This window comes from Heloderma suspectum, chromosome 5 (genome assembly GCF_057233095.1).
Source record: "Heloderma suspectum isolate Gila_16-S chromosome 5, 16-S_ref, whole genome shotgun sequence".
NCBI lineage: Eukaryota > Metazoa > Chordata > Lepidosauria > Squamata > Helodermatidae > Heloderma > Heloderma suspectum.
The window spans coordinates 36421830-36449047 of record NC_139462.1 but is presented as its reverse complement, the minus strand read 5'-3'; the positions used below and the strand labels follow the sequence as shown (position 1 = coordinate 36449047).

Genomic DNA, 27218 nt, shown 5'->3' with positions numbered 1-27218 from the left:
GTCATATCTCAGAACTAGAAAAGTGCCTGTCATCATGATGGGTGATATGTTTGTGCATAAGGAGGACTTGCATTTTACAAGACCCTGCGGAGCATCTATATGTGCAGAAACACTATGGAAGCGTGCATACACACACATGCGCACGTGCACACACATGCACAATACCCTTCTGCAGTCCCTGTCATTGAAAGCCAGTCCACCCCTTGTCTGGGATGGCAGAGAGTTTTTGCATTCACCAGAACAACATCCCCCGGGTACAATGCTTTGGCTACTTACCCCAGTAGCCCCAGCCACTGAGAACCAAGCCTACTCCTGTCTATGTAGCTTCACTTCTGAACTTACACATCCCCATCCTGAGTTCTGTTTCTCGGTCACGCTAAAATGTGATGGAACTTGGAGGACTGGATTGTTGTTCTTAAAAAAACCACGATGTGATTGGTTTGATGGCCCTGTTTCTTTCTTACACCATCTTTATTTCATCATTCTTGTTGATGTGATTTAACGAACAATCCTATGGTCCCTGGGAGAGTACCTCAGGGACTATAGGATATTTCAAATCCCCCCCTCCCCCGAGGCTGTAGATGCCTCTGCCACCTCAGGAGGGGGAATCCGACATGCCCCTTGCAGCAGCCACAGAAAGAACTGCAGCGGCTACTTTTCAAAGTCCCAAGAGTGACTTTGGACAACCGCATAGAGGTCATGAAGGGGCTATTCCAGCCGGTGAGGGGATTGACCAGGATACAGAGGTTCCTATAATCTCTCCCCTCCCTGCCCACTGCCAGTAAGTGAGCTAGAGAGGCTCGGAGGCCTGTCTAGCTGATTTTGTGTTTGTTTGGGAGAAGAAACAACAGGCAAAATAGCCTCTGCCCTCCTTCTGTCTTGCCAGCAGGGCATAGGAAAGAATGGAGCACTTCAGTCTTGGAGCACTTCTTCATGAGGACAGGACTGCTCTCTTGTAGTGTTAGTAACTCCAGAATGGTGCAGTATGTAGAACATTTATTTCAAGTCATAGAGCTTTTGAATCTTGGCTAGAACTGCTTTTACACATGGGCAAATTAGCAGGTACACTACATTGTACGCCATAATGCAAAGTAACTGGTACCGTTCATCTGTGCATTGGAACTGTAGAGAAAGAAGGAGGTTTTGACCACATAATCTGACTAACCAGTTAAAAGCTGTGCTTCAGCAAGCAAACCACCACTCATGACCTTTGTTGAAAATGTAAGTTGGCTAGGACAGGTTTTGAAGTTGTCAATATAGAAGGCATAACAAGGCATAGTAACAATGCAGAATTGTGAAGTAGAATATAAAATAGCTTGAAGTTTGTTGCAGAAGACATTCTTCTTTACTGAATATCCACATCTTAATCTTGGCAATTGCAAATGAATGCCAACTGTCTACCTGTTGAAGGGCATTCCTTTATTTATTTATTTTCATTTTGCTTTTCACTCCCTTTAAAAGTCTAGGGATTCCATCAAGTTGAATGATCTGAAATCAGAAGTGTCACCACGGATCTCAGCTGAAGATTTGATTGACCTGTGCGACCTGACGGGACCTAGCCATTTCAAGACCCCAACAAAGAAAACAAAATCCAGCAAGCCAAAGTTGCTTATTGTTGACATCCGTAACAGTGAGGAGTATCCTTTTAAACTAAAAAAAACACAGCTTAATCTGTTTCCCCCGCTATCTGCTCTGCCAATGTTACATGTAAAAGTACTGCAGTAATAGAAAAAAAGGTTTTAACTAGTTAACTAACTTAGGCCTAGTTTTCCCAGAAGTGAACAACCTGTGTCTGGGTTATACCATTTCTGTTCACCGTTGGGGGTTCATATGACTGAATCCTCCTCCGTACATTTTTTAACTCTCTGCACGTAGAAAACCAGATGTCAGGGAGATGATTTCTAGCCTAGCCTTCCTAGTGACACCCAGGTTTTGTGTGTGTAGGGTTTGTTTTTTACGTGGAACATTCAGTCATGGGAGACCCCACCTGCAGTCTGAAGTGGTACAGCCCTGACACAGGTTGACCATCTCAAAATTAGGCCATAGAAACACAATAGAGAGAAGCATACTGTACTTTAAGAGGAGCAGATCTGAATTACTTCTGCTCTGTCAAAAGCCATGGGCCACTCTCATATGCATAAGGACTTGTGACACTGAAACTTGTCCTTTTTTGAATTTGGGGTAACATTTGAGAGTGGACAAAGCCCACTGTTAGTTGGCCAATAATTTTTATTGGGATGAGTTCCGCAGTAAATAACAAACTGGTCCATTCACAGTTACTTGGAGTGGCTCACCTCCTTCTGGAGATGAGAGATAGCAGCTCAGGAAGCACACAGCATGTACTATGATGAGTTCCTAAACCATTTTGGAGTTTAAACTACAGCAAAGTGGGGGTTGGGTATACAAAGAAGAATTCCCGTACAAGGAGGAACAGAGGAAGGGAAGGCTTTAGTATCTCTGTACACAATGCAATAGGAAGGAAGATTTAGCAAATTTTTCTGTAGGTGTAGACGGAAGAAGCTAAAAGGGAAGGGGGTGTTTTGGCATCTATCATCGGTCAAGTGTCAATCACAAGGATGACTCATGATTTCAATTTCCCTATCCTGTACAGTCAGCAGAGTTTGAAAACCATTCTGATTATCAGATGAGGTAAGCTTTCTCCTTAAATGGTTAGGAGTATTGGTTAACATTCCCAGGCCTGTTTTTGGTTGCCAGTCAACTTTTATTTAATACTCTAGGGAACTCTAGAGCAGACTCTCCAACCTGGTGTCCTCCAGATGTGTTGGGCTACAACTCCCATCGTCCGCCACTTGTATGTGCTGGCTCGGGATGATAAGAGTTGTAGTCCAACACATCTGGAGGGCACCAGGTTGGGGAAGTCTACTCTAGTATGTGTGTGTCTAGGTCAGTTCCATGAGGTCCATGGAGATACAGCAAGAATAAATAAAATTATAAACACCATCGCATTTGTGCCATTTCCAGCCCAGGCAGTTTACATTGCTAACTAACTTGAAGAATTTTATCTCTTTACACAGCATGACATTGCTACGTTGCACTTTCCTGACAAATGCCATCAGCAGGTCAAAATAGTGGCTTTAAAAATATATGTTTAGGCCTCTTACCTAAGCGATGTGGTTTCTCCTTCTAGATGTTCCTGTCCTGCTGCTCTGTTGTACAGTGGGAAGCCCAGGGGTCAACAAAGCCAGGTGGTTCGTAAAGCCATTGTGCCATTTGTTCTCCAAACTGCATATGTTACTGGCAAGGCCAGCCATGATATGAAGGGACCTGCTTCTGGCAGCATAGTGAGGGTGTAGTGAGATAGATGAATGCAGCCCTTGGTGTCAGCAAGGCTTTTAAAGGTGTTTTCCCTAGCCCAAGGGCGGGGAAGGGTGTGTGTGGGATTTGTGCTGCAACACAATGGCTTGGGCAGATTACTAGAGTAATCACTACCACAAGATGTAGTGATAGCCACCAATTTGGATGGCTTTAAAAGGGGATTAGACAAATTCATGGAGGAGAAGGATATCAATAGCTACTAGTTCGGATGGCTATATGCTATCTCCAGTATAAGAAGCAGTATGCCTCTATATGCCAGTTGTTGGGGAAAACAAGCAGGAGGGTGCGGTGTGCTCATGTCCTGCTGTGAGAACAGAATGTTGGACTAAATAGGCCTTTTGTCTGGTCCAGCATGGCTGTTCTTATGAGTGGTACAGGAAGCAGCATGTAGAAGAGCTACCCATGACATTAAGGCAGTGTAGCGTGGGGCCCAACACAGACTGGGAAACTGTGTGAAGGACTGGCTGGCTGCCCCTTTCCTTGTTAGGAAGCAAGCTGCAGTGTGGCTTACCACCAGGCATAAAACTGTTCCAGGTAACAAGCGGTTTAAATTTTCAATAATAGGTTTTATCAATGCATGGTAAGCCAATATTTGCAGTACTGTAAAGTGCATTATGTATTATATCAACTTCAGATGGTACAGAAATGTTTCATGTTGTTATAGTGGATAGCTCTTAAATCTGTGAGTGATATTCCTAGAAAATAACTCAAGGTTTTAGAGGTTTGTACTTTAAAAAAAATCTTCTTGCAATGATATTTACTCGTTTACTTTTTATTTATATTAAAAATTGTATATACTCCTTTTCTGAAATGTTCAAAGCTGTTTACAGTGATTTGACCTCCTTGCAGTCCAGGGGACTCGTAAGAGTCTTCTCCAGCACCACAGTTCGAAAGCATCAATTCTTCGGCACTCAGCCTTCCTTATAGTCCAGCTCTCACAGCCATACATTACTACTGGGAAAACCATAGCTTTGATTAGACGGACCTTTGTCGGCAAGGTGATGTCTCTGCTTCTTACTATGCTGTCTAGGTTTGCCATAGCTTTCCTCCCAAGGAGCAAGCGTCTTTTAATTTCATGGCTACAGTCACCGTCTGTGGTGATCTTGGAGCCCAAGAAAATAACATCTGTCACTGCTTCCATTTCTTCCCCTTCTATATGCCAGGAAGTGATGGGGCCAGATGACATGATCTTAGTTTTTTTAATGTTGAGTTTCAAACCAGCTTTTGCACTCTCCTCTTTCACCCTCAACAAGAGGCTCTTTAGATCCTCTTTGCTTTCTGCCATTAGGGTGGTATTGTCTGCATATCTGAGGTTGTTGATAATCCTCCCAGCAATCTTAATTCTGACCTGTGATTCATCCAACCCGGCGTTTCTCATAATGTACTCTGCATATAAGTTAAATAAGCAGGGCAACAATATACAGCCTTGTCGTACTCCTTTCCCAATTTTGAACCAATCGGTTGTTCCATGTCCGGTTCTTACTGTTGCTTCTTGACCCTCGTACAGGTTTCTCAGGAGACAGGTAAGGTGGTCTGGTACTCCCACCTCTTTAAGAATTTGCCACAGTTTGTTGTGATCCACACAATCAAAGGCTTTAGCGTAGTCAATGAAGCAGAAATAGACATTTTTCTGGAATTCTCTTGCTTTCTCCATGATCCAGCGAATGGTGGCGATTTGATCTCTAGTTCCTCTGCCTCTTTGAAACCCAGCTTGTACTTCTGGTAGTTCTCGGTTCGCATACTGCTGAAGCCTAGCTTGTAGGATTTTGAGCATCACCTTGCTGGCATGTGAAATGAGCGTAATTGTGCGGTAGTTTGAACACTCTTTGGCATTGCCCTTCTTTGGAATTGGAATGTAAACTGACCTTCTCCAGTCTTGTGGCCATTGTTGAGTGTTCCAGATTTGTTGGCATATTGAGTGCAGCACTTTAACAGCATCATCTTTTAGGATCTTAAATAGCTCAGCTGGAATACTGTCATCTCCGCTAGCTTTGTTGTTAGTAATGCTTCCTAAGGCCCACTTGACTTCACTCTCTAGGATGTCCAGCTCAAGTTCAGTGGCCGCACTATCATGGCTATCAGGGACATTCAGATCTTTCCTGTATAGTTCTTCTGTGTATTCTTTCCATCTCTTCTTAAACTCATCTGCTTCTGTTAGGTCCCTGCCTTCTTTGTCCTTTATCATGCCCGTCTTTGCACAAAACGTTCCCTTGAGATCTCCGATTTTCTTTAAAAGATCTCTAGTCTTCCCCATTCTATTGTTTTCCTCGATTTCTTTGCATTGTTCGTTTGAGAAGGCCTTCTTGTCTCTCCTTGCTATTCTCTGGAACTTTGCATTCAGTTGGATATATCTTCCCCTTTCTCCCTTGCTTTTCGCTTCCCTTCTTTCCTCAGCTACTTGTAAAGCCTCATCAGACAGCCACTTTGCTTTCTTGCATTTCTTTTTCTTTGGGATGGGTTTAGTTGCTGCCTCCTGAACAATGTTACGGACCTCCGTCCATAGTTCCTCAGGCACTCTGTCTATCAGGTCTAATCCCTGAAATCTATTCCTCACCTCCACTGTGTATTCATAAGGGATATGATTTAGGTCATACCTGTATGGTTTAGTGGTTTTCCCTGCGTTCTTCAATTTAAGCCGAAATTTTGCAACAAGAAGCTCCATCTGAGCCACAGTCAGCTCCAGGTCTTGTTTTTACTGACTGTATAGAGCTTCTCCCTCTTTGGCTGCAAAGGACATAATCAATCTGATTTCGATATTGACCATCTGGTGATGTCCATGTGTAGAGTCGCCTCTTGTGTGTTGGAAAAGAGTGTTTGCTATGATCAGCGTGTTCTCTTGGCAAAACTCTATGAGCCTTTGTGCTGCTTCATTTTGTACACCAAGGCCATGCTTGTCTGTTATCCCGGTGATTTCTTATTTCCTACTTTGGCATTCCAATCCCCTATGTTGAAAAGGACATCTTTTTTTGGTGTTAGTTCTAGAAGGTGTTGTAGGTCTTCATAGACCCGATCAACCTCAGCTTCTTCAGCCTCAGTGGTTGGGGCATAGACTTGAATTACTGTGATGTTGAATGGTTTGCCTTGGATTCGTAGTGAGATCATTCTATCATTTTTGAGATTGCACCCCAGTACTGCTTTTCCCACCCTTTTGTTGACTATGAGTGCTACTCCATTTCTTCTAAGGGGTTCTTGCCCACAGTAGTAGATATGATGGTCACCTGAATTAATTTCGCCCATGCTTCTCCATTTTAGTTCGCTGATTCCCAAGATGTTGATGTTCAGTCTTGCCATCTCATGTTTGACTACCTCCAGCTTACCTTGATTCATTTATCTTACATTCCAGGTTCCTAAACAATATTGTTTTTTACAGCATCGGATTTCCTTTTCACCACCAGACACATCCGCAAAAAAAAAATCCATTAGAGACCTCTTCAGGAAGGAGGTTCCACAAACATGGGCCAGTTGCTGTAAGAGCCTAGTTTCTGGTTGCCACCATCTGAATGTGTCACAGAGCTGGTGCTAACAGTAAGGCCTCCTGACTAAACCTCAGATGGCAAGTAGGTTCATGCAGGGAGAGATGGTCCTTGAATGTGGGCTCAGAAGCAAACTGGCAACCACTGCAACTGAAGCAAAATGGACCTTCTGAGTATTATCAGGCAGAAAAGAAGTTCTTAATGTTATGCCAGTTATGATTTTGACAAAATTGTATATCAATATTTCAGTCGCTGCTTCTCCTCCTCTTCCTTCTCCCCCTCTTCCTTCTCCCCCTTCATGTCTCTTAAATCTTCCAGTGTAGTGGGTAGAAATGGGAGACTGTTCTAAGTTAGCAAATATAAGCAAAACAGAATTGTCAGGGCCTGAGCATATGCCAAAACTCAACCCTCAACATGTTATGCTGTCTAACTAAAACAAAAGTGATCAAAGAAGCATGGAAGTATAATGATTTCTTCTGTATGTTTATTAATTTCATGCATCGGTTGAGGTTTCCAGTCAATCACAGGCTTCATTGTCTAAATCATTCAGCTTTTCATTGTTTAGTCTTCAGAAGCTTTTCCTCCTGAAATAGCTCAACTTTTTAAGCTAGATTCATTCATAGCAAAGGCTTTTGATTTGCCGTCCCTGGGTTTTTTTTAAAGCAGAAATGTGAACAAGTTTGCTAGTAATAACTTTTGTGTCACAATTAATGCAGCTCTTCATCTCAAGGTAAAGAGGGTTTGTAAAGCTAATAAGCACGTCATTGTCAGATTTGCTGGACTGAAGTTAGGTTTTAATTGATCCATGAAACATACAGACCCCACAAATACACAAAAAGAACTGTTGGGCAGAAGAGGCACAGCATTGCATGTTTAGATTCTTTGGATCTGTAGCCTACCCAATCCTAAATATTGAGGGTAGACAACTGCATCACAAATATAAATATAAATATAAAAGGCAATCCCATTGCCTCCTGCACTTTGGTCCATGGAATCACAGTTAGTTGCTCTTTGTGTGTTTCACTTAAGGCTAGAGGCATATCTGGGAAACAGCTGGACTTTAGGTTTTAAAACATGGAGCTCAGCCACTGTTTCTTTGTCCAGAATCCTAGCTGGAACCTGATACTGGCAGCGCACTTAGTAGAGACTAATTCAGTCAGTCTGCTATCTCCATGTTGAGACAGAGGCTGCGTTCACACATCACACTAACCCATGGTGGGTGGCAAGCTACGCTGGGTAGGTGGTTATGCAAACAACCTACTTCCAGCTTCCTTTTCAGTGGGAATAGAGATTGCTTAACAGGAGCAGAGTGGCAGTGGTGTTTTTGGCCGCTGTTGCTGAGCAGCTCTGTAGGTGGATCTCTGTAACCCATGCTGGCGCAACAGGGAACACTGTAACCCACCGTAGCTAAAACAAACCCTTACTGCAGACCATGGGTTGTCAGGGTAGCATATTTGAGGAAAATAACCCACCAGGCTGGTGGGGGGGGACATCCCACAGAAACACGCTAACCCATCATGGGTTGTACCAGAAAATCAACCATCATGGGTTAGCGAGAGTCTGTATGCAGAGTTTATATGCCAGAGTCTATATGCAGACCTTAATCCAGCCAAGTTTTTAGTAGTTTTTTGTTTTCCCTCTTTTTCCCTAAGCCCGTCTTTGTGCAACACCTGATGAAAAGTTCTGGAGAACTTGAAAACTTGCTCGCTATTTTGTGACATTGTGGTTGGTCCAGGTGTTGCCCTACTCTGGATTGCAGAGTTTGCTCTGACGTCCAAATTGGGCAAACAGATTTGAGCTAGCTATACTTTGTCTCCAAACCAGAACTGGAAACCACAGTTTGGATATTTTAGCATAGAGTACATGGCCAAACAATGCCACCAGATTTGATGGCCATGCCAGCTGATTTTAAGCCGGTATCACTGAATTTTGTGACTAGGCTGTAGTTGTGCTGATTGTTGCTTACCCGCTGTATGTCCACTTTAATTCCTGATCATAGGGTAAAATCCAAATCCCATTGATGTGAATGGGACTTAAGTTAGTCATGACTAACTTTAGTCCCATTCATTTCAGAGGGTCTACTCAAAGTAGGACTTACATTGGATTTTACTCATAGTTTTCAGTGTTATTGCCCATGACTCCACCAAGCAGTTCAGGAAAACAAAAGGTGGTTGATGTTTTGGTGTATTGCGTTCACACAATTTGATGGAAAACACATCACACAGTACCTAGCAAAAGGTGTTCTATTTATTTTATTTGGTGGCAATTTCAATGTAAAACTACTTAGAAGCTAAGGAGTTACTGAAATACAGTCTGGTGCATGTTGTAAGGCTTACATCATAAGCATAAGCTCTAGTGGCTCTTCTTTCTGCATGACAGTTTTATAAGGTAAAATTTCCTGGTAAAAAGATAACATAGTCTGGGCCTTGCTGATAAAAAAAAGTAGACGGTAACATCTAAGTGATGTTTGTGTTTGCAATACAATGGCAGCAGTTTTGTCTAAGATTCAGTTCAAATATGTTACAAAAATACTGGCAGTGTTCCATTCCTTTCATGAAGGTCTCAGTGAAATTCTTTACGGTTCTTTAACTCCCTTGCATAAATGTCTAGCTCCTATAATCATCTCAGCACTGGAATAGTTAAGATGGTCATTTAAGATTAGAAAGAATACAAAAAATGTTTAAAAGTATGCACAGTTGTATACTAATGCAATTACCGTAACCGAAAGTAAATGTATTTGTCCTTATTAAGGTTAAGTCATTTGTACTGTTCATATGAAGGGTTCTCTTTCTTTTACAGTTATCATACCATATTGTAATATTTATGATGAAGCCATAGATTTATTGGTCTGTAATGTTTGCTGTGTGAGAGATAATTGTTCCTTCAAGTTAGAAGAAATTAATGAACTACTTTAACTAGTGGGCTGGGTCACGTTTTTGTTGATTTGTAAGAAACTTTGCTCTTGTATTTCCCACAGTGTAATTTTGACAGTCATCCAAATGGAACTTTTCATGTGAATTATTTTTAAAGGAATCCATGCTAGTATTAATCTTACATTAACTGTAAGGCTTTGCGAGTCAATTCATGCAAGATCTTAGAATCTGTCATGGTTTTGCAACAATTTCAATGAAAAGTAACTTACCTTGATTCTGGGCACTGCACCTCTCAAAGCTGCTGCATGCGTGTATCAGATGAAAAAACACAACTTGGTTAGCACCATGTGTCATATTTGGAACTGTGTCTTTCATTTATTTTAAAAATATTTATATACTGTTTCCCATTTTAAAAATCCTGAAGTGGTTTACAACAAATTATAAAACAATACATCATTAGAAAAGCACAACAGCATTTAGGCAAGTGAATGGCTTAGAAAAGCCAGGGTAAACAAGTACATTTTCAATAATCATCCAGAGCACATGCTTGTTGGTGCCTGATGTGTCACAAAGGGGAGGTTATTCCAGAGGGAGCACACCACCACAGAGAAGCCCCATTGCTGTTTTGCTGCCAGATGGGACTCTGCAGGATGTGGCATGGATAATGGTATTTCTCCTGAAGGTCTTAGTGGTCTAAAGGGTCTATATAAGGGGAGACAATCTTTCAGATAACCTGGACCTAAGTTGTTTAGGGTTTTCATATATCAATAATAATATCTTGAACCTGGCTCACTAGCAAACCAGCAGCCAGTGTAGCTCTTTCAGCATGGGTGTTATCTGAAGAATGTATATTCCATGTAAAAGATAGCTTGTTGTTCTTACAGTGAATGAAAATACACCCAAAAATTTAAAGGTCCTAACATAGGAGTAAGCAACTGGTGTCCCAGGGGCTCAATCCAACCACCAGAGGTTTTCTGTCTTGCATCCTGGCATATTCCCAGATGGCTAAGGATCTCTTTCCCTTACGATGTAATTTCCCTTGCAATTTCTCATTGTGGGCTATTCCATATTCTTAACACACAAACCGTAGTATATTTTCCCACTGACTACCTGGTTTTGTTCTTTGGAATTCAATGTGAATATGGTTTGTTATCCATCTCTTCCTTGCTCAGGGCTCTTTACCCACCCCCACCCCCCATTTCATGTGCACAGTGACAATTTCAGGAGAGCTCTCTCCTTGTGCACCTCAGCCATTCACTCAGAGGGCTCTTTAGGCTCCCCCTGCTTTGCCTTCCCAATAATGTGAACAGAAACTCTGTCACAATTCACCCCTGTGCCAGTCAAGAGTATATCTGAAGTGCATAACTATTTTATTTATTTAAAACATTTTTAAACCTCCCTTCATCCAATGGATTCCAGGGCGGTATACAAAAACACATAGCAATTACTTAAACAACATACAAATACCATAGAAATAATATCTGTGTAAGAATTACAAACTAAAAGCCAGCAAACAGGGTCTGGTGGAAGCATTCAGAAAGTATCCAATTCTGTTAGTCACCTTATGCCATCTCCATATTCAGAACTTGTTTTTTCCCGTCCTCCTCATTAATTTCCTTAACAGATCCTCTCTTTGCCCAGTTTTAATCGAGGGCATATATCCGGCAGCATCAATATCCCATTTGGATCAGCATTCACTGCTGAAGGAGAGTTCATCCAGTGTGCTGCTACTTCCACGCTTCAGAGCTTCAAAGGAAGAGTTGTTGTGGTTGTAGGACATGTAGCAAAGAACGCAGTTTCGGTAAGTTTTTGGTGTGTCATATATATTATTCAGAACAACAACAATAATTGGTAAGTAGTACTAAGTGTGCAACTTTCTGGAGAAAATTCTATATAACCAAACACGGCTTAATAAATCCAAAATACAACTTTAACTAGGGTTGCCACACGTAAATGGGTTGGGTGAAAATCTGTATTTCAAGTGCTTTTATAAAGTCTCTAGGTAATGAAAAAACAGAGTGATAATTCTTCATCATGGTGTATATTATGCTGATGATCTATGCTTAAACACTGGGCTGTCTCTCCCCAGCCCATCCCCCAAGCATTGGATTAAATGTTGGTTCACTATTTTAGTATTTTTTAAAGTTCTTTTTACACTTGAAATGGTGCTCTGAAGAGAGAGAAGGAGGTGGTTTCCAAAGGTTTCAGAATCAGCACTGTGCACAGCCCCTTTGGATGCAAACAAGAAGCACAATCAGGAGAAGTTGATTGTATGTCTGTCCAAAACATTGTGCGGGCACTTCTACAGAAGGTTCACCACTCAAATGAAGTACAACAGAGAAAACAAAGCATAGCCTTCCCCAACGTGGTGGCCTCCAGATGTGTTAGACTACAAGTCCCATATCCCCTGGCTGGCATTAATCTGGTAAAATGAGTTGTACACTCTTAGTTGACTTCTATTTAACAGTCTGTGTTGAAGCACTGTGAAATCAAAATAGATTCCAAATAAATAAGCAGTGGTCAGTATCTCTTTCCCAGTTGCACAAGGTTAGTGAACTTGTGACCTGCCTTCACTGAGGTGATGTAATATGAAAAATCATTCTGTAGCATTAGTTCTGTAATAGGTCTTGCATGCCAGTAGACCGTCACTTGATGATCCCGTCATTGAGTATTGAACTTGCATGTGTGACTGCCATGAGGACTCTCAGTTCAGAGAAGACTAGGACTGGTCATACATCTTTTTAAGTTATTGAGAAACGAATCTGTTCTCATGTGTTGAACCAGTTCCACGATGCACATGGAAGAATGTATTTAAGTTTTCACTAGTAGTAATAAAATGGAAAGATGAACTGATTGGTTGGTGTGCACAGAAGCATATGCTTCTGCTGTGGTTATTTTTGTATTTCTTTTGTGGTTTTTAGTGCTGACTGTTAGCTGTTTTATTGTTAATTGGTTTTTTTTAGGTAACGTTGTGAGTGTTTTGTGTTTTATGAGCTACTGTAAACTGCCCTGGAAATTTTTAATGGAAGGATGGTATTGAAATGTTTTAATAAGTATATGTTAATGGATCAGCAGCAATAACTCACAGCATTATGACAAGGTCTAAACTTGTTTGGATGGTGGTGAGGATTTCCTTTATTTCCTAGGGGAGTTTCAGCACGGGTATTAAAATACTGGATATTTTTACTTGATTTGTGTGTTGAGGTCTCTGCACACATGTACTAAAAAAGAGAGTAGGTTTAGACTGATGACAGGATTGTCCTTTTGCAACACAGAACCAATTCTCTTAATAGGAAAGAGAAGATCCGGTTTAACTTTATTAATCTGTTGACAGTAATAATTAGCTATTCTTTTCTCTGTTACTCTGGGAACAACATTTTCTTGGACTCAAGTTTGGAACCTCAAGCCAGAAAGGGTGATTACTAAGCAAAATGAACTTTTTACCCTCCTGTGTTTTTATAGCTGTCTGTAGTTATGGGGAGTGAACTTTTGATCATCACACCAATTTATTTTGGCCTGTAAAAGTGAATGAAATGTTACCCTGTCATTATATGGAACAATGTTTAAATACCGAACATACATCACTATACCATAATATCACAATTCTTGTTAGTTTATGGAAGTTTTAGCCATAAGAGAGATGGGCAATTGTCTCCAAACAAAAGTCTGTCATGATTTTGCATGAGGTTTTGTTGGCTTCTTACAAAGCAGTAAGGCTACATGACACATTCTTGGCTTCGGCAAGTGTCTCTTTCCCTTTTGAAACTGACATATTTCCAAATGTGTATGGTGACCCTTCCATGTGGGAACTGTTCCTCTGGCTTGACAGCTAAAGAGAATTATTTGGTTAACAGCAAGTGAGAATAGCATTGTAGCACATTTTCAGTGCAAAGTCACTTGAAATACTGGTTACTGAATCTATGGGCTGGGCTGGACATCACACCTCCCCAACAGTTATTTTAAAATTATTATTTTTATCAATGAGAAGCAGCCACAGGAGACTGAGTCCAGAAAGACAGAAACAGCAGAGACCACAGACTTCTTAACGTTCTCCTACTGGGCCATTGTTTTCAGCTCAAAATTCTTCCCCAAATTGTTTTTTTCACTCCTGGAGCTGCGGGGTGGGGGAAGGTATGATTGGAAAGGGTTAAGCAGCCCCTCCCCAGCCATCAATGATGTTCATTTTAAAACAGCAGTCAGGAAGCTGTTACACATCTTCCATATAATGTCCAGTAGGGCAAAAAATATCTCCCCCATCCCCAACACAAAAAAGCAAGAAAAATGTTGAAATATAAGCACCTTTTCAGTGGGCTTTTAGGAGTTTACTGTTGGATTCCCTTTAGTGTATTTCCATTCCCTTTTTCCTTTTATAAATGTTTTTAAATTTGGTGTGTCATTATATTGATGTAAACTTCACAAATACATGCTTGCTTGTACAGCGCCAGGTTGTAAGAAGGAAAGTGATGCTATAGAAATAAAATGTCTCCTTCTCTTCTGATGATGATTCTTATTTTATGTACTTTAGAAAAGCCCTATAAACTTCTTCTTTCCTCACTAGCTGGTTATAGCACATTATAATGAATTTTACAAACAGACATACATTGTTATAGCAAGATACTAAGAAATCTTTCGTAGTAACAAGATTTTTTCACTTTGCTAGATTAGAGAAATTGTTTAATAAATGCTTTCTACTTTTTAAGTAAACAATTCAATCCACAATTAGTGTGGTTAAAGCTAAAGTTGTTAGCCTAGAAATATTCTCTCTTGACAGTATGCTGACCACGGTAGCCTTATCTCTTATCACATTTTCCATCTATGTAGTTCAATGGGATCTTTAAACTCCTTGTGTGTTGGGCCCTTATACCTGTTGTTTATACTTGAAATTATGGAGTGGAAAGTGTACATTCCTTACTAGTTGAGCATGTAAGGAATTTTTCCTTGATCCTGAGTGAACAAAAAGTGCATTTTTGCCATACTGTGTTCCTTACTACTTATCTCACTCATTGCCTTGATATTTCAGGGGCGGTGCTTCTTTAAGTGCCAAACCACATCTTGGAAACATTTTGAATGCTTTCGTTGTTGTTCAGTCGTTCAGTCGTGTCCGACTCTTTGTGACCCCATGGACCATAGCATGCCAGGCCTTCCTGTCCTGCGCTCTCTCCCGGAGCGTGCTCAAGTTCATATTCATTGCATCAGTGATGCTATCTAGCCATCTCATCGTCTGCCGTCCCCTTCTCCTTTTGCCTTCAGTCTTTCCCAGCATCAGGGTCTTTTCCAGAGAATTTTCTCTTCGCATTAGGTGGCCAATAGTTGAGCTTCAGCTTCGGTATCTGTCCTTCCAATGAGCACTCGGGGTTGATTTCCTTCAGGATTGACTGATTTGACCTCCTTGCAGTCCAGGGCACTCGTAAGAGTCTTCTCCAGCACCACAGTTCGAAAGCATCAATTCTTCACGCTCAGCCTTCCTTATAGTCCAGCTCTCACAGCCATACATTACTACTGGGAAAACCATAGCTTTGATTAGACGGACCTTTGTCGGCAAGGTGATGTCTCCGCTTCTTACTATGCTGTCTAGGTTTGCCACAGCTTTCCTCCCAAGGAGCAGGAGTCTTTTAATTTCATGGCTACAGTCACCGTCTGCGGTGATCTTGGAGCCCAAGAAAATAAAATCTGTCACAGCTTCCATTTCTTCCCCTTCTATATGCCAGGAAGTGATGGGGCCAGATGCCATAATCTGAGTTTTTTTAATGTTGAGTTTCAAACCAGCTTTTGTACTCTCCTCTTTCACCCTCATCAAGAGGCTCTTTAGATCCTCTTCGCTTTCTGCCATTAGGGTAGTATCGTCTGCATATCGGAGTTCTTTACACCATCGGATTTTCTTTTCACCACCAGACACATCCACAGGTGAGTGTCCTTTCGGCTTTGGCCCAGCCGCTTCACTCTTTCTGGCGCTACATGGAAATACCCTCTGCTCTTCCTCAGTAGTATATTGGACACCTTCCGACCTGAGGGGCTCATCTTCCGGCGTCATATCTTTTAGCCTTGTGATACGTTCCATGGGGTTTTCTTGGCAAGAATACTGGAGTGGGTTGCCATTTCCTTCTCCAGTGGACCACATTTTGTCAGAACTCTCTGCCATGACCTGTCCGTCTTGGGTGGCCCTGCACGGCATAGCTTATGGCTTCACTGAGTTACGCAAGCCCCTTCGCCACAGCAAGGCAGTGATCCATGAAGGGGTTTGAATGCTTTCAGTGTCATTGATTAGAGGACCTTTACTCTTAAACATTGTTGAATAAATAGTCATCTGCAAAAAAATAACAAAGGCCTAAGGCGAGGGTCGGGAAATTGTGGCCTCTAGGATATTGTTGCTACAGCTCCCATCATCCCTGGCCATTGACCATACTGGCTGGGATTGATGGAAATTGAAGTCCAATAATATCTAGAAGCCCACATGTACACTTTAGGGTACACCATGATGTGTGGAATCGATGCAGAACAGCCAGTAACTAAACATGTTTGAAATTATGTAATTGCATTAAATATTTTTACCTTTTATAAAATTTAAATACCAAATTCAGTAAGTGTCTAGTACTTGTTGCTTACCTCTGTGAATTCTAAACACGGGGTTGTATGGTGATAGGACAATGGAGGGTTGGTTGACCACATTCTGGATTTCCTACATCAAGATATTAGCTGACCATAATTCCTTACACATTATTACTTAATTAACTCATTTAAGACTATGATCCCAAGAAGCCCCAAGGCTAAATACATGAAGTATAAAACTACTATCACTTTTCTATCAGTGTATTTCTACCAGCCGTTTCCCAAACCTTCCATTATTCCTTGCTATACACTTGACTATGAGTATGATAAATTAAGTAAAAGGATTTGGCTTTAATCCATTTACTGCTGAAAAGTTTCCCCCTCTCTTAATGGAATCTCTATTGTATACATTTTGAGAACATGATGTGTCTAATGTACCAACATACTTGAAAGCTGTGAGGTTTTACTGCTTACAGCGGTCTGGCATAAACATAATTCGACAAATCATCTATCGAGGAACATGAGGGTTGACAGTTGAATTGTAAACAAAGGATTTTAGCTTCTGATACATGAGTATAACATAAATAGTCAGAACTGCACTATGCATTCAAAAGCAGATGAGTGTGTTCAGGAGAAAGAAAAGGTTTTTAAATGAATTTGTATAGCTACACTCTATAAGCTTTTAGCATTTGCTTAAATTTTACCACTGTTTTCAGTTTATGGATATTTAGATTAAATGAGTCTTAATAAGGGGGTGGGGAGGATTGGGTTTAGTTTTAACTCTCGGTGTCCTTATTTTCCTTCTCATTCTTCTTTTCTTTCCTCTTTCTGTTACACTCACGAAGGCACCCACATTCATACTTCTACTACTTTGCCCTAATTCTATCCCCATAATTAGGGGTGCACGAAAGTCACTTACCTGGTCTCGCAGCTTTTCGCGGTGGGGGGGAGGTGCTTCGCTGCTCCCCCCGTGAAGTTCAGGCCGGGGGGGAGGCTTCCCGCCTCGCCCGGCCGAAATTCAGGCCGGGGAGGAGGCGCCTCGCCTCGCCCGGCCGCGAAATTAAAAGTTTAAAAAAAAAAAAAACGCCCCCGTGATAGGCTACGTGACGATTAACGTAGCCTATCACGGCTAGATCTGCAAAGTCAGCCGTGCTAGGCTACGTAAATCGTCACGTAGCCTATCACGGGTGACTTAAAAAAAAAAAAAAAAAAGCACGTACACAAATCTTTACGTGGACTACAGCGACCAAATAAGGAACGGGAATGGCGGCTCCCTATGGGGGCTGCCATTATCCGTACGCGCTTTTTTTTTTAAGTCACCCGTGATAGGCTACGTGACGATTTACGTAGCCTATCACGGCTGACTTTGCAAATCTAGCCGTGATAGGCTACGTTAATCGTCACATAGCCTATCACGGGGGCGTTTTTTTTTCTTTCTTTTATTAGAATGGCGGTGGCGGCAGCCGGTCGAAAGACTGGCTGCCGCTCCCGCCCCGGACGAAGACCCGACGAACTGCCGGCCGGACCCACCGCCAGGAGGGACATTCGCCAAAGGTAAGTCCCGTCCCGGGGGGGTGCGGGGGGCAGGGGGGGGCGAAGAATTTCTCCCTGAAACTTGTTCGGGGGGCCGAACACGTTGGCGCTCGGCCCCCCGAAGTTTCGGGGAGAAATTCTCCGCCATCCCTACCCATAATACATAGGTAGATGGAAGCTAGCTGGACTCAGTAGCTGAAGGACACCCTTTGGAAGCTCATGTAATGATCTGTGTTTAGCCTTGAAAGGGGCTTTGACAGTGTCCGGAGTGTGGACACTGGACAATGACAGTGTCCAGTATCCCTTGAATCAAGTTGTTAATCAATGGGAGCAGAGGAGGAACAAAGCAGTGAAGGCACCCTCTACCTTCCCAACAATGACAAGCAGAAAGGACAACTGGGGGATCGGCCAGCCATATACAGTGGCTGGCCAATCAGTACCAGCCACTTTATAAGGCTGGCCAATACAGTGTTGGGCACATTAACACTAATATATAAGAACTTCCATCAGATGAGATTGGTTTTGAAGTCCTGAAGCGGGCTCCCTCACATCAGTGAAGTACTTCATCTGCATAACTGTGGAGATTTTGATAAACATACATAGGTATTTCACACAGTGCTGTTCTGCTTTAAGATAGCCGTGGAGTATTGTTTCAAAGTGCCACTCTGGAACCTTAGTAATAAACTTAGATCATAAGAAGAACCCAACTGAATCAGAAAAAAGCACATCTAGTCCGGCATCCTAGTTTCCAACAATGGCCAGACAGGTGAATCCAGGAAACCTAAAAGTGCAGCATGACCACAGCACTCCTGTTGTTTGTCCCCACATCCAATACTAAGTGGAACAGGTAGAACCTGTGATAAAATGTTCCAACAGCATTTTGTGGCCACTGAGCACATCCAATGCTCACTGAGCTGTTAAGGGGATTCCCTTCCCTTAGGGTTATTTTGTGCCTAAAGGGTGGTGGCGGTTGTTTTTTGTATTTTTGTAAACCTTGAGGCTCTTCCAAGCATGCTGATACTTCCCACTTGTGCATGGCTACATAAACAATGGTACTCACAGCCTGAGCATTGGATGTAGAAGGAAAGATATTGCCTCTACATAGCTGTCATGGCCAAGAGCCGTTGATAGGCTATCCTTTATGAATTGTGTCTAGAAATCTGCTTTCACTGTATATAATATTAAATGTTCTTTCTTTAAATGCTAAGTCTAAGAGCATTTTCACAAATTACACTACCAGCTTATTCCTGTGCATGTTTACACAGAAGTAAGTCCTGTTATATTCAGTAGTGCTTACTCCCAAGAAAGTGTGCTTAGGTTTGCAACTTAAGTACAGCATTCCATCTTGAATCATTTCACTTTTCAGTGTGTTAAATACAGGGCCAAAAGTGAAAGAGAGGCATTTTAAAATCACTTCTATGAGTCAGTGTTGCTTTTGTGTTTGGTTTTATAGATGTTGGAAATGCAAAAAAAGAAAGAAAAAGAAAACACTTATGGGAAACAGCCTGCCTTTACACGCAAGTTCAGTAGCTGGCATCAGGGAACATAAAACAGAAACTCAACCCTCTGAAACTTCCTACTTATGATAAAATTAAGGCATTGTCTGGAAAACAATGTGTAGCTCCTTTTTTTATCTTCCTGCTGGGTTGACACAATATGCTAACCCACACTCAGTGGCTTATTTTTCTCAAACAAGCCACCTTGAGAACCCATGGTTTGTTGTTGGGTTGTTCAAGGTGGTTAACAAGCCACACTGCACAGTTAAGGCACCCTGCAGAAAATGTCCTGGGTTTGGACAACATGCTAATCCATCGTTGAACAAACAACCCATGGTTCAACAACCCACATTCAACCACTGAGTGTTGGTTAGCATGTTGTGTGAATGCAGCCAATGAGAAGTTCCACTCCAAGCCTCTAAATAGGATTCTATATAATTGTTTCCAATCATATTTACTTTATTCTGATATATCTATTTATATCCATTTATTCACCATATCCATGCTTCATCTTTTTGTAAGATTTCCCGTCCCCTTGGCACTTGTTTTTTTCTTTTCTAGGTTAACTTCATGATAGTTATACAGACATACGCCATGAGAGAAAGTTTTAGAAGTCCCTGTAAATACTTGGAATGATTGTCCTTCTTTCCCTCTAGCGATATACATACCAGAAATAACCCTTTAACCTTTGTTGCTGTTGTTGTTGTTACAAAGTACATATTGTGTCTTTGGAGACGAGAAATCAAACAGTACAAAAAACTGTCTGAGCTTCTGATTTTAATCTCTGCAGTTACATACATAATTATGTTGGTGTTTAACCTGCCAAAATTTGAGGTGCTAGTCAATAATGATGTCCATAATTTAGTATCATTGTTAAGAAGAGAAAATGGCACAACCTCCTACTTCCATGCCCTACTCTAGCTTTCCAGTGCCATCCAGACTACAACTCCCAGACTACTGTGTCAGACTACAACTCCCATCATCCCCATCCAACATGGTTGATGCGGGCTCAGTACAATGAGAGTTGTCATATGGAGAGCACCAGGTTGGGAAGGGAAGCCCTACCGTAACTAATCCTGTAACTAAGGCTAAGTATGTACAACTCAGATAATTACACATTCTTTCCTAGTTTGCCACACTCTTCTTTCCCTGTATGTTGACTTTTCAGTTGTAATCCTCTTGGAGTAGGGACACTGTACTCTATAAAGCACCTTGCATACCAGTGATGCCATAGTGACAATAATTGCAAATGCCATTCAAGAAGTATTTTACTTTGAAGGATGTATCAGATGGAAAGTGATATTATGTCCAGGTAGTAGCTTGGATATATATGCCATCACCTGTGAGAAATGCATGTTTGTTTGTTCATTGTGTGCACACATTGCCACATGCAGGTTGGAAGAGATTTCCTACACAGCAGGGAGATCTGGGTAGGAAGTAAGAGAGAGAGAGAGAGAGAATATATTTATTTATTACATTTTTATACCGCCCAATAGTGGAAGTTCTCTGGGTTGTTCACAACAATTGAAACCATAAAATATAAGATAATAAAATACAGATGATAAAATGCAAGATAAAAGTTTACAAGTTTAAAACTACAAGATAAAAATAACCAAACAGAAGCTAACAGCAGAGCAAAAATTTAAAATACAATACCATATTTAAAAAATAGATAGTTGAGTAGGGCCCCAACTATCTATTTTGATGCTGTAGGATAATAACCTAGATGGAGTCTAGATCTGATCTAACATGGTTATTTGGGAGCAGGAGCGGGGGACTGCTTTCCTTTTTATTGATAGTGATTCTTCCCCATTCTGAATTACATCTATTGCACTGTCTGGCAAGAAGGATGCAGACACACACACACGAACACTTCATCCTTGTTCCTTTTCCATCGTTTTGCTGGATTTTATTTTCAAGACCTCCTACCTCCAAGTCACATTTCATATTCTGCCCGTTTCTATCCAGGCCTGTGGTATCTCTTTCCTCTGCAGTGTTCCATCCTGCTCCAGACCACCCAGCTAGCAAATGCACTGCTCTTCATCTGCATTACTCCTCTCTCCTCCCTCTAATATTTTACCAGTTGTCACCATTGTCCTTTCCAGCCTGGTTGCTATGGGTCTCCCAGCAGCCCCTCATCCCATCCGGAGGTTTAAAAGGGTCATTTGTCAAAGCTGCAGTGAAAGCCTACATTGTGATTACTTCAGCATTACAAAAGAACAACCTGGCACAGGATTTATCAACTGGAACGAGAAGCAAATCCTGCAGCACACACAGTTGCCTTTCAGATAAATGGAAGCCATAGTCATGAAAAACTGACTAAAGTATGGAGGAGAATTCTTCTGGTATTTCACACGATGATTAATGGATCTCAAAGGCTGCAGATCTATATACACACATGCCCCCTTAATCCAGTTTAAAGGAATATAGTCGTTTATTGCTACCACCGCACTGCCACAGTTTGGCGGAAAATTGCCAGGTTTTTTGGTGCCGCCACACCACTGATTTTGGCAATGGGGGCCTCAGAAAAGGCTGGGGGGCACATGTGTGTTGCCTGTCCTTGCTGTAGCCACATGGGTGGACAGCTGACTGCATCGAATTTTCTAATCCAAGCATTCATCTCCTTTCCTGCCACACTGGCAATTGAGTAGAAAAGACCCATGAGATTGGCTCAGCTGTTGTCATTTGTTTATATAGCATCATCAAAGTGTATGGTGCGTTTACAGAGATCAGCAGGATAGGTCACTCCATTAAGGAGCTTACAGTCTAAATTCAACACTAGAGGAGATGTTGGCAGGGAAACATTGTGGTTTAATTTCAGTTACAAATACTTCAGCTTAAGTTACCAGTTGGGATGTGGGGATTAGTGCGTTGTGCCGAGCGCTTCTTGGAATAGGTGATTTTTGAGAGACCTGAAGAAAATGAGAAGTGCATTGTTCATGTTGGTGTTCTGGAAGGCAATCTGAGGGGGAAGGAGACCTTCAGAAGCCTGAGAATGATGGAACTGGAAGAGTGAAGGTCACTGGAAAGGTATATTAAGACATGAGAGTAAAGAGATGGGAGATGTCAAGGCCATGCAGGCCTTTAAAGGCAAAGACAAGGAATTTGTGCAGGTTCCAAGAAGGAACAGGAAGCCAGTGGAGAGATTGAAAGAGAGGTATCAATTAGTAGAGCGGTGGGATTGGAGAATTATTTTGACAGCAGAGTTCTGGATTTGGGACAACAGGCTATGAAAGAGACGGTTGCGGTAGTTAAAGGAAGACATAACCAGAGTCTTTGCTGAAAGGTCAGAGAGGACGGGCCACACTTTTGCCCTGCCCATGTTGTTGCAGTATTTTACCCCAGGTGAGTGTAGAACAGTCAGCTCTTCAACTTGTATTGATTTGGCTCCAACCTGAATGGAGAGAGAGATGCCAAGATTGAAGCAATTTGTCTAATAGCAGTGACACTAAACACTGCATTTGTGATCAACTGTGTCACTGTCTATACAGATATAAAATTACATAGATCATGCAGAAAACTCCACACCCAATTGAAGCCCAACATAAAAAGGAAGCAAAGAAATTCCCTCTTATGACATACAGACAAGCAGCAATGAATTATTTTTGTTTGCGTGCATGCAAGATCATAAGAGTAGCTCTGTTAGCCTGCTTTCTGATTTGGATTACAATTCCTTTTTAATGGACTTCTTTTGTCAGCTGGGGCAAAGATCCTTTTTTTAGTGGGTTCAATGAAAAAATGATAAGTTTTATATTTATTACTCTTAGGCACTTACACATTCACAAGGTGATTTTCACATTTTAAATTTTACAGTACATGAATTTCCCTCACCATTAAAGGGTAGTAGCTGGATGTATTTCAGTTGTGATTGTCAATAAGGGATGACTTCCATGTGGTTTTCTCACATGAGACATGATAGTTAGGATCCATCTTAATAAATGTAAACAAGAGCTGCAGAGTACATAAGTACTTGAAGGACCATCTACTCCAGGGGTGGGCAATTGGGGGGTGTTGGGGCGCATTTCCACCCCACATGCCCCCCCTCCTGCTTGCAGGCCACATTCATGTGGGCCGCACTCTTTAGAAAAGCAACATTTGGCTATTTTTACCTTCTATAGTGGTTTGCTGCTGAAATCCGGTGGCAAACACTTATTTTTGCCACTGCCACAGATTTCAGTAGGGCAGCAAGGGCCTGCACGTTGCCCATCCCTGGTGCATTCCCACGTAAGCCGGCTCAGTCTCTACAGTCATTTTGGAGACTCTATTCTTGGGTGCCCATGACGATGGAGGTTAAACCTGTGGTGACCAGGAACACGGCCTTCCCTGTGGTGGTCCACAGATTGTCGAAAGGCAAGATATTTGTGGCCTGTAAAAACGTGACAGCAGATTGATCAGGAAAGGCAGGAGGAGACACAGTGAGAGTTCAGCTCAGTAACAATTGCTGGAGAAACAGTCCCCATCATTTCCCCATCTAAAATACTACAGCTTGCTCACCTTCAGGATGTGACAGGATTTGGGGGCCTGACAGGTGGTGGCAGAGCTAGCAACAAAAGCAGAAAAGAGTGTGAAAACCGAGTGGAATACGCTTCAAATTGATTAGAAATGGCAGAAGAATGTAAACAATGATGTCATAATCCTGTAAGCCATTGGAGGTTGTCTTCAGTCTCCACTATTGTCAGGCTAACTTTATAGTACATTTTCTTGACAACTGTAATAGCTACAGTAACAATTCCTGGGTTTTTTGTTTGTTTGTTTGTTTGTTTGTTTTACCAGTTGAATATGTAATTGAATGCCATTATGAGTGCGAAATCTGAGAGTTAGGAGAACTTGCCATTGCTGAGAGAAACACCAGTGCTTCTTCCACACAATATATTTGCTGCAGAAAAAACAGCATAACATAGCTCTTTCCTTGGCCAAGGCAAATGTTTGGGAGTGCACATGAAATAGCTGCCATAAAGAATTCATTTTGTTCCTAGTGGCTGCTTTTTCCACTTGGTAAGATGCTGTTGTTCAGTGACTCTCCACATAGATTCCTTCCTTCCTCCCTCCCTCCCTCCCTCCCTCCCTCCCGACACATGAAAAATACCCCAGTCAAAGTTGCTGCATCCAAATGGATGCACGACCACAGGGAGAATTTTAAAGCTACTATGTGGTGACCTGTATATATACATCAGTGCAGATGCAATGTCTTTTGCCATTTTACATTCAGCTATTGCTAATTGCAGAGCTAAAACAGAGAGGCTTGGATCCAGTAGTTCTGTGAACGGAAGGGGTTTCATAGTGAGAAGTTAGGAAGCTGCTTTATGCCAGGTGAAACTATTTGTCCATCCAGCCCAGTATTGCCTACTGTTTGGCAGTCATTCTCCAGATCCTTTTTTGCCAGGGATTGAGCCTGGGACCTTCCGCAAGTGTTCTACCCCTGGGCTGTGGGTCGCTTCCCTGTGTAAAAAGGAGTTCATAATCTACTATAGGTGTACTATTTCTTACAGACAAACCTAATCAGATCGCTTTGAAATAATTTAATAAGGCAAAATTGTTGTTTGATTAACAGGATAATATAGATATCTTAAGCCATCTTCCTACTGTTTACTGAAGTGTATCTGCATATATTTTTAATCAGTGTTTTTACTGGTTTTCAGTTAGAACAATTTTAAAGAAAAACAAAAACACCACTACAATACAACTGTGTTTGGGTTGTCAGTCTGTTACCCTCTTCATGTTCCATCGCTTGGCTGGTCCCTTGGGAACTGCATTCCACTGATGGGTGGAGCCAAAGGCAAAGGGGTGGGGCCAAAAAACTTAAAAAGACCCAGCATATTGTGTTTTAAAACTCTTACTGACAGTAACTAAGCTTTGGGAGAGGGATTTCAACCTTTTAGAATGGGGGTGGAGGGACTGCACAAAAGCAAGGAAAACACCAAATAAATGGTGGTTGGGGAAAAGGTTGTCCCCGGGAAAGAGGTTGTGGCTATCTGGACAACTCTGAAGGGCTGGACTGGGACCTCAGACCTGAGGTTCCCCACACCTGTTGTAAAGTGTATGTGCATATATTGAAATAATATGTATGCAGCATTCTTATATAGAGTCTTTCTGCTTCAGTTTGCAGCTCATCTGGTGAAAATCAAATATCCAAGGGTTTGCATTCTGGATGGAGGCATAAACAAAATCAAGCCAACTGGTTTGCTGACCGTTCCTTCTCCACAAATATGAGCCAAAAATCTGAAGTCACTATCAACTATGAGAACACTTGTAAGGGCATTATAGCCTCTGCTGTACTAATAGCAACACAGATTATTACTATCTTTCCACAGTTGTTTTGCAGGAAAGGAATTTTTCTTTTACCATTTGGCATAGAGTTTTACTGGATGAAACTGTGAAGCTTTAAAATGCACGGTGTCATCTCACTGAGAGTTTTGTCATCTAATTGAGCAACATCCATCTAACAATACAGCAGTGTAGTTCAGTTGGGTTTATGAAGTCTGTACATATTCTGACAAAGTATTAATGTGAAATTACATGAATTATTTCAGTAGTAATGTTTCCGAAAGCAAACACTTAATGAGATGTAATCAACTCATATGGGCATTAGAAGTGTTTAACTTTCACACATTTCACCTTCAAGGAATCATTTTGCCTTATTGTTCTCCTGGAGGTATATTCCTTGAACATGAGCAGACAAACAAAAAATGAACTAGACATTGACTCCAAAGCATGCTGTTCAGTTTTTCAAAGGTACCCTTTCATAGTAATCTGTTCATTCATCCCTTATTAAAATTGTGGTGTTATTGTAGCTGTCATTGAAATAGCCTTAATTCTGTCCATGTAATTTAATCTATCACTTTCTTAAATTTATTTGCGGAACAATAAACTTCTACTCTTCAGAAGTTCGAAAGATATGAATAATTTGCATTTGAAATATTTGTTACTATAAACTGGTATTGCTAATCTCTGGACAGGGGAGATGAGAGATGGGAAAAAGTTGTCCAAACCTTTGGCAATAGAAAGAATTGATACTTCCTTGATCTTGGTAAGATATTTCATTTAAGTAGAGTTTCAGTATTCATGAAAACTGTTTTATTAACTTTGATGTAAAGTATGATAGGAAAATTAACTTTTTGTTGTCCTATAATGTACAGGTTGTAATATTTTTACAACCTAGAAGGGCTTTGGATAAAAAGCGTAGCCTTGTGCACCAACCTGTCAGATACGAGCCTTGGATTTTGTAATGTAATTAAAATGTGCTTTTTGCAAGCTAAAGCTCCTGCAGGAGTATCCCTGGTCAGTCAATTTACAGACAACATCAAAAGGAACACGATCACATTTGAGAGGCATCCCAGTGCTATAACCTCCATATTTTCCAATATTATGACATACCTCACTTAAATGCTTTCATCAAAAATTAAGTTGAAAATAAAGTGCTGAGTGTTTTGTTTCCATAATTGGAGTCTACTTTCATACATGTTTCCCTTTCTCTTCAAATGTAAAGGTTAACAAGATGTCAAGGTCTGTAAAGTGTTGAAAATGCACAAGAGGGTTTGCCTAATTTAGGGTTTCAGATCATGGTATGCTTTTTAACTTGGCAAACAGAACACTGCCGTAGCTCAGCGTGCTTACAATGTTCCTTATGTTACATTGGATCTCTACTTCCAAATGAAGACATTAGATAAAAGGCAAATGCAAACCACATGCTCCCTTTCTAGATCACAAGTGGCTTTTACCCATCCAGTCTCCCCTTCCAAAGCTCTTGGGGCAGAGGGTGAAATGGGAGCCAGCTGAGAGAAAGTGTACAGTGGGACACAGTTCCTCTGAGACCCAGCTGAATCCCTAGGTAGTTTGCGGCTAGAGGAGTGCTGACTTTTTCAAGGGCCAAGGTTGGTTGTACATTGGGGCGGGAGGGGCGTGTTAGACTGAGGAGAAGTGAGCAGCAAACCATTCTATCCCCTTCAGCCAACAGAAGTCCC

The 27218-nt window shown here is 41.5% G+C and overlaps 1 protein-coding gene across 8 annotated transcripts in view; it reads left to right on the top strand.

Moving 5' to 3' along the window:
- The window catches only part of TBCK (TBC1 domain containing kinase), a 126834-nt gene extending 100138 nt beyond the window's left edge, over window positions 1-26696 (top strand). For all 8 annotated transcript variants that reach the window (XM_084855793.1, XM_084855787.1, XM_084855794.1 and 5 more), the window contains 3 exons: window positions 1462-1637; window positions 11324-11483; window positions 25357-26696. In XM_084855793.1, coding sequence (XP_084711919.1) covers window positions 1462-1637; window positions 11324-11483; window positions 25357-25467 — 447 coding nt within the window. In that variant the 3' untranslated portion in view covers window positions 25468-26696. The remainder of the gene's footprint in view (window positions 1-1461; window positions 1638-11323; window positions 11484-25356) is intronic.
- The last annotated feature ends 522 nt before the right edge of the window (window positions 26697-27218 follow it).